This window comes from Merops nubicus, unplaced genomic scaffold (genome assembly GCF_000691845.1).
Source record: "Merops nubicus isolate BGI_N331 unplaced genomic scaffold, ASM69184v1 scaffold37805, whole genome shotgun sequence".
Lineage (NCBI taxonomy): Eukaryota > Metazoa > Chordata > Aves > Coraciiformes > Meropidae > Merops > Merops nubicus.
In genome coordinates, this window is record NW_008608261.1 from 10,771 (window position 1) to 19,111 (window position 8,341).

General features: G+C 42.4%; 1 protein-coding gene across 1 annotated transcript; it reads right to left on the minus strand.

Moving 5' to 3' along the window:
• Positions 1-2,054: 2,054 nt before the first annotated feature.
• Positions 2,055-6,246, minus strand: POPDC3 (popeye domain containing 3). Its single transcript, XM_008940219.1, has 3 exons — positions 5,756-6,246; positions 3,161-3,269; positions 2,055-2,375 (listed from the first exon to the last, which is right to left on the minus strand). Exons 1-3 carry the CDS (start codon positions 6,244-6,246, stop codon positions 2,055-2,057), a joined length of 921 nt encoding a protein of 306 aa, XP_008938467.1.
• Between the last annotated feature and the right edge of the window lie 2,095 nt (positions 6,247-8,341).

Sequence of the window (8,341 nt, forward strand, 5' to 3'; positions counted from 1 at the left end):
GCTGGCTGACGTGGAATCAAGGATCATGAGTTGCAGCCTAAGTGACAACATCCATGAGAGATGACACACTTCTTATCTCAGACACAGAGCACTGCCAACAAATAAGACCTGATGCTAATCACAGCGCTAAAGTTACATGAGAACATCTGTGCTGAGTCATACCACGGGGTCAGGTAGCCTTCTATCCTGCTGCTCAACCATGAAAAGTGTAGGAAGCGGGCATACACAGCTCCATGCCCTCACTACACACCACCAGCCTCGGGCACCTTATGCCGTAGTTATTTTCTGGGCTGGTCTTTAATAACCATCAATGAACTCTCTGTTTGCATTTTTTTAAATTTTCTTTTGACAAAGTAGCTTTGTGACTCTGGGACTTCACACATGAAGTAATACATACAGATTACATTGCATGGAAGGGTTATTAGAAGGATTTGGGGATTATCACATTACCTGCTGTGCTGTTTATATTTTGCAGATTTTCCTATCTGACAAAGGGACATAAAGGTAAAAAGCAAACTTGTGCAATGTTATCTGCTCTATACTGAAAGTCCTTCAAGCAGGTAGTGTTTCATATAACTTCTAATAGCTTTGTAATACAATACTGCATGATTATCTTCCAAGCCCAAGGTTGTATCATTATTTTAAGTCCTCCAGCAACAGCTCCCAAGATCTAAACTCAAACGTGTATACATACACAAACACACAATGGTTTGTGTGTTACCAAAACAGTCCAGCAATATTAAAATATTAAAATTGTGATTTACCTCCAGATATATCAAGCAGCAATATAGTCTCATAAAATAGTAATGTTTCTTATTTTTTGATTACTGGCAGTCATGAGGCATAGCAGCAGGAAGGTGAGTTAGACATTCAGACGCTTCTCCCCAAAGGCACAGATACCTCAAGGGTCAAAACTAGTTTTCTCCTTCTGAAGTCTAAGCTGGTGCTTCTTTATGCCATTAAACCACCATGGAATTAGGGAGAGAATGCCTTTTAAATCAAGAATTTCATAGGCACAGAAAAGTGAGTCTGGAAGCTAAACAACATTTCCATTAAAAATATATTTATTGCTGTGGCTGTTTCTTCTTCCTGACAAACCTGGCTAAAAATATTGTAAAATGAAGTCCAATAGTTTGGCAGTTGATTAACAGTATTTACCGTACATGTCACAAATGGCACTGACACTGTAGAAGCCTAGGTCCTATAGCATCACATTCTATCAGAAACACTACACAATCATTTCCCTAAGGTATATTTGCAGCAATTACAGCTGCTTTACTTTTCTAATGCCAGCAATTACATGTAAGTTTGTTTTCACATAATACCTCTTTAGAACAGAGAGAAAACAGTCACCCATGGGAAAGAATTTGTTTTCTTTTGTTATTTTTTTTAAGAATCTTGCTGTGCATTTCAAAATCTTTCATTTCTTTAGAAACAAAACCAACACGGTCTAAATCTTTTTCTGCAATGTTCTTCATGTTAACTGAGACAACATTCATATGGCATAAATACAAATGTTACAAGCAAGTTGCTGTATTTTGAAGACAACTAACTTGTTTTTGTTGACTATACTGACTATACTTCATTATGGCAGATCATTTTGAGAAAGTGTAATTACAAATACTGTGGGTCTGGGTTTCTTTTCTAAAAAACATAACATGGAGGCCAACACAATTACAATAAAACTTCAGCATGTTATGATTTGTTTTCATAGAATCACAGAATGTTTGGGGTTGGAAGGGACCTCCGAAGGTCATCTAGTCCAACCCCTCTGCAGTAAGCAGGGACATCTCCAACTAGGTCAAGATGCTCAGAAGTCTTCCTCCAAAAGTAAGGAGATGAAGTTAACAAAAGAATCAACAGAAGCTAAACATATTGCACAAACAGTTAAAATACAGAAGCCAATCTGCTGGCTCTAGAGGAAGAATTCAAGCTACTCCAATGAAAGTAAATGGCACTTGTCAGTCAGCTTGGCTTGACTGGTTCTCACTCTGCTTCATCTTTCTGTTCTTCTTTCATTGCTTTGGGGAATGGCTCCAACAGAGTTTTCCCTCCTAGGGCTGCGTGCTGGGGGAGCTGCAGTTTGTGACCCCCGTGGGCTTGCGCCGGGGGGACCCTCTCTGTAGGTGGTGGGAGGGCAGCACCGCAGGGGTCTCTGGCAGCGAGACGTGGTAGAAGTTCGGTAACCGAATGTCATACCTAAAGCCTTGCCCCACGTGCACTCTGTCATTCAAGGCATACAGTTTTTCAGCAATGTCGCTCCCAATTAAGATTGAGAACAGGCGGGAGATGAAACGGTGTTTAGCAAAGAGCAGATACAGCTTCTTTCTCCTCCAGGCCACGTACCGACAGTCCGTCTCTGCTGTAAGGGTTACCTATAAAAGAGAAAATTAAAATTAGCTAGGTGATAAGGCCGCGATACCACCGCTGCTGCCCTTGCCCCTCCCTCACGGCAGGCACACCGACATGTCGCATTGTTGCACCTGCTGCACCTGGAGCCTTTTAATCCAGCCAGAGCTCTGCGAGGTCTACTGTATGCAAAAGACAAGCAAGAGCGGTGACTGGGAATGGCCTAAATGACTGCACCTTGTCGGCCTCAGTGGAAGCACGCCTGGGCCCACACTGAACGGCAGCCCTGGCCCTACACCCTCCGCTTTGCTCTCAGCACCCCCAGCTGGAAAGGCAGTTCTGAAGAAAGCTCTTGACAGATGCCATTTGCCTGCATGGTATGAGACATCAGATCCCACACGGGCAGGAGCCAACGTGCCAGTGTAGTGACAGCGGCAGGAGAGCTCACGAATCACCGGGGCAGCCCCGATGGGCACTGTGCCCCATGCTGTCCCCCCACGCCAACCTGCACCACGAGCACACCTCTCCTCTCCTCAGCCTATGCTCCCCGGGAAACCTCCCAAAGGAAACCCGTCCAGCACCAGCTTCCACCCACCTCCTGCAAACCTGGTTTCTCAGGGATGGATTTTAGTGCAGCCAAAGAATGCAAACAGAGTCTACTTCCCAGAGCAGCTCTAAGAAAAACCCCGTTTGTTGCAATAACAAGGTGCAAACAGAAAGAATGTGCAAACAGCATAACGAGTCTAGCAGGTAAAGAGGACTTCCTATCCCAAATTAATGGAATACCACTTGCTTGTATAATTACTTTTACCTGGAAAACTCCCTCTTCTGTGGGCCTCAGTGAATCCCATTCAGGAGAATCCAGAAATTGAAGAGGAAAAATATAATGCAGAAACTCCCCATCAACTGTCACTCTGATCCTATCAAGATAATATATGTTAATTTCTTAGTACTACCTGTACAGCAGCAACAACATGTTATTTCTACTATGTGAGGATTTTACATAGAGCTTTGAGAACATGAAAAAGCAATCAGTGGCTAACAGTATCCTAATTATATTTTTGAACACAACTTCTTCAGGCCAGTTAAAAGAGAATACGAGACAGTCGTGCAACTGAAATGGAAATTTTTCCAGGCTTTATTCAAGTCACATTATTTTCTCTGGGGCAGGTCCATGCCACGATGAGCAGGCTTTGTCATGAAAAGGACAGCATGCATGGGAGAGATGAAAGACCAAGGCACATAGCACTGTTTGCCTTCTTCACTTGAAAGCCGTGGGATATATTTCTAGGTTTGGCAAAAACACATTTTAGAGGGAACAAAGTGGTAAAAGCAAAGAAAATGGTGGGAAGCAGGAGTTCCCCATGACATGTGTTAGGTAGGGCTCTCTCAATGTTTACCAGGAATTACATGGCCACAGGATTATCTCTGGAGCCAGGAGAACAGCATGGAGGTATGGAATCTCTATGTGAATGTTGTGGCTTTCTGCAGATGCCAAAGAAAAATTTTCTTTCTACTTTTTAAGTCATATTTAAGTTTGAAGGCACACAAGCAGGAAAAATATGCTTAAACCTCAAGAGATAAAAAAAAAAAAAAAAGTAGCAAGCTGTACAAGTACCTTTTTTGCATCTGCTTTGCACTGAGATGAATGTTTTTTACAAAATCAGAAACAGACCTATATTGCAGGAAGGAGAGTAGCAGAAACTTCCTGAATGATTACTAATTGGCTGAGCATATAGAAGGATGGACACCTGCCCTTCAGTATGCTTATGACCAAAAGCAACCTCCACATGGTACTTTCTACACAGCTCTGAAGAATGCTCTGAACCAGGGTGTCACTAAGGACAACTACCTAAAATGCATATTACTCATTGAAAGTAGTCCTAAATCAGCTGACTTTCCAGCTGCCTACAAATTCCATCTGTTCACGCAGAAGCCTGTCATATTGCACCTACAAAACGTCCCATCAAAGACAGACTATGGCCATCATCTCATCCATGGCCATTCCATCGACTCTTGTGGTGGTCCAGTACTGCGTACCACTTTGTATACAATATGAAAGCTAGTATTCTCCTTCAGGAAAGCATAAGCAAGGTTACCAGAAGGGTCTCCAGCAAGCAGGGAGTGCAAGCAGGTGGATTTATTGCCTCAGGGTCTAACTCACTCAAGTTCTGCAGATCTTGACAGAGCTGGACTATGCCCCCTTGTAATGGAAGGGTGCTTTTAGGCCACCTGCTGTCCCTTACTGCCTCTCTTCTCCCACTCCCCAAAAAGCATTGAAATACAACCTGTATCAAAGTCAAGATCTCTACTAAACAGAGTTTACCTCAGTTGAAATGCTGGGGTTTGAACCCCAAGCCCCCAAATTAAGGTTGACATATGGGTGATTCCCACAGCCCTTCATAAAGAGGTGGTGAGTTTGCCTTATAGCTTCCCCCCAGGGTGCGGCCGGCCCTGCAGGGAGAGCCAGAAGGGAAATGAGCCCCAGGGGTCCCGCATTGAGTTGACAAAGGTCAGGTGTCTGCTTGGGGATAAAAGCTGGGACCACTTGCAGGGAGTCAGGAGTGTCTGTCTGTGGAGTGCACTCCACAGAGCTTCCTGGTTCAGGGCAGACCTCCTGAATCTCCCTGGCGCTGGGCCCTGGTCTGTTTAGGCCTTTGCGAACGTGGGCGGATCGGGTGAGAGTTGCCATGTGGGCACCTTCTTATGCGCTTAACTTGCTGGTGTGGCTGTTTCCCATACCAACTATGGGAACCCTTGGTTCACTGTTTGTACCACCTGTTGTGGGCCGAGCCACATCTTTTGTGAGATCATTAGGGGTGGTGTCGCTTATGTACCAGCTTGTTGACCTGTTTGTACCCCCAGTAATCATTCATGCAATATTCTTCTTGTATACAATACAGTCTTTTTATTGGTTCATCTTCCTGCTGGTGGTGCTATCATTTTTGTTGGGCCTGGTCATTGGCAAAACACTCAGTATATTCAGTTTCATAGCTACCTTTCAGTCCTCTTTTAGATGATCCTAACACAGAAAAACAAGAAAGATGCTGTGCTTATCAGCTAGGCAGTAGATAGCAAACCATAGCCTGAAGACTGAAGCACACATTTGTTCCCTTTATCTGCCTAAGCCATTAAGTGCTACGATACAGTGGTCTGGAGAAGAATGACTTAAAATCCTTTTCTTTATGCTATTACAGATTTTGTGCTTAGTGTTTTTACGCTAGTGCTGTCCTAGACAAGTCTATTTAGCCTATTAATATTTATATTATTTGCATTAATATTTAATCTATTGTGCTGGAAAACGAACAAACAATACACAAATCAGGCAAATTTTTTTTGCTTTCATTTTCAAAGAGGAGGAAAAAATAAAGATATTTGCAGTAAGTCTGAACAAACTGATACAAACCTGCCTGACACAAGCAAGGACAGTTTATCAATAGGTGTTTTGCCCTGCATGGCATAACAGTGTTCCTTTTCCAGGGTAACCACTTCTGCATCACAGCATAAGACAATCTTCCTGTAAACAGTCAAGGAAATTCCTAGAGGCTGGAAGAGAGCACTGTAGAGTTCCTGGAATTCTCTGTCAAAGGAAACGCTCCGAACTTGGTAGGTAACGTAAATGAACTGGACAAAGCATATAGCAAACAGTATAAAATTCCAGGAGAATATATCAGCAGCACAGACATCCAGCCAAGCCCAAACAGAAGAGCATAGAAAGCCCAATCCAAGCAAGCTGAAGACATAGAGAAGCCCAAAGAATCCACTTCCACCCATGAAGCCCACAACAAAGAGAATACTGGCTAGGTGGTAGATAGATCCCTCTGCCTCTTGCTTCCAGGTGGTGCATGTAGGATGTGCATATATCAAGCTTTCCCAAAAACTTGCATTTTCTCCCATGGCTGGAATAATTTTTCAATTCAGCTGAACCTTGGAAATTTTTATTTATGAGATGCAGCTAGCAGGGTCCTTTGCTTTTCCATTCTTGCAGACTCTGCTCAATGATCACATAACGTCAGGGTTTCTTTTGGTAGTAAAGTCGTATTTAGGATTTCCAGCAACTAGGAAGCCAGTGTTCTCAGAAGGAAATGCTGTTTCTCATCAGTTCATACATTGTTTTGACTTTGGCCATGTCATCTGTAGCTTCATCTGATCTGGACAAGTGAAGAAAAGACAAATTACTTATAAAATTATTTTCATCAATTAAACTCTATCAAAGCTTTTATCGTCTAAAACCACAGACTGCACTACAATCTTCCAATTCCCACTGCAGACCTGTGATTCCAGAGTTAAATTTTTTATATTCATTCAGTTGAAGATCATGTTTCTGTATCTATGAACCCTGCAGCAACTGTCAAATTGCCACCAAATCCGTGTAAACCTGTGCTTCGCATCCACAACATCCTGGGACAAGCCCTTCCACAGCCTAACTGCTCAGAAGGTAGTTGTATTTTCCAGTCCTGAACCTCCTTCCTGTGAGTCTCATTTAATGCCCTGTCTAGCTCTTGGACAAGAAGTGACAGTGAACTCTTGCTCCTTGTTGACCTCCTGCCTCTCACTCTGGATTTCAGTGAAAACGCTCTTATTAAGGAGTTGAGCAAAGCTGTTCTCTGTGCCCAAAACCAACAAACTACATCCACCACAATAAGGAACTCTCAAGTATCATGGGAGACAGCCTTTTTGACTCCAAGGGTTACAAGCTGTCCTGTATAAAGAAGACTATGGAGCTTAAAGGCAGGTTTATACATGTGTTATTAGAGCGTGAACTAAGTAGTCCTGCAAAATACTCCTCAAAGGGCATTTACAAAGCAATTGTATAACATTCAGAGTTCCACCTCATATAATTTCATACCTCAGACCAAATAATTTTATTGTAAAATGTTAAACGTGCTACTTGCTTCCACATGATTATGTATTCCTGAGAATAAAATAAAATAAAAAGTAAACTATACAAGTGAAAAGCAGGAAAAACAAAACAAAACTTAAAAAATGAAAACCACGTTCCTGTGTCTTGTCCTTTAAAGTAAAAAGATACGCTTCAATGCAAGATTAGATATGGTAGCAATTGCAAAGCCAGTCTATCAATAGACTGTAATTAGGATTGAAACCCACCGAAGAACTGCATCAGCTACAAAGAAGTTATCTAGGCATGGTAAGAGCAGGAGGAATTTCAGGGGTAAAATTTCGGAATCAAAAGAAAATAAAGCTGGAAAATGCAGTTTACAGACATTGTGTTCCAAAACCAGTCAGCATTTCCGCCTCATGGTCAAAAATCTGCACTCTCCTGAGCTACGTAAGGTGCGCAGGCAAAAACAAACCCTCTGGAAGTACAGACCAAGCCTACTATGGCATGGAGCTGGTTTCTCAGGGCTACGGTGAAGAGCAGGCATGCTTGCTGCCAGTGAACTTCAAGCAGAAAGAGAGGATTTAACTCTTTTTAATAATGAAATTATTCTAAGATTCGGGAGCTAAAAATTGTTGGTAGTTTTTTTTAATGAAGTATTAAATCAACCAGAGACAACAGCATAGTAAGTATAGTAAAATTTCTACTTTTGATTGGTATTTAGTGCTAGATAAAGCCTTTCACATTTTTCTTTATAGTTCCCACAAGTCCAAAATTTAAACTCAAAATCTTCAGAACAGTCCCTTTAAATAAACCATTCAGGTACAAATGGGAGTGAGGGTAGAAAAAAACAAAACAAAACAAACAAACCTAAAAACCAAGCAGCTACGGTACCAACTGAGTCATCCTCCACTGAGGACTTGTCTACAAAATGCCCACAGTAGCACAGCATTACCCAGTTTGTAAGCACCCAAAGGTGACACCAGCTTTTCACTGAGATACTCTGGCTTTCTTAGCTATCAGCACAAGGGAACGTGCCAACTGATGTGGCTTTGTTTTGATGTCCTGCTTCTGCAGTCCTGGCTGTGGTCAACAGTTGCCACTACAGGTTCATTTAATGTTGGCGATGAAGCAAGCTTCCGCAGGAAACTG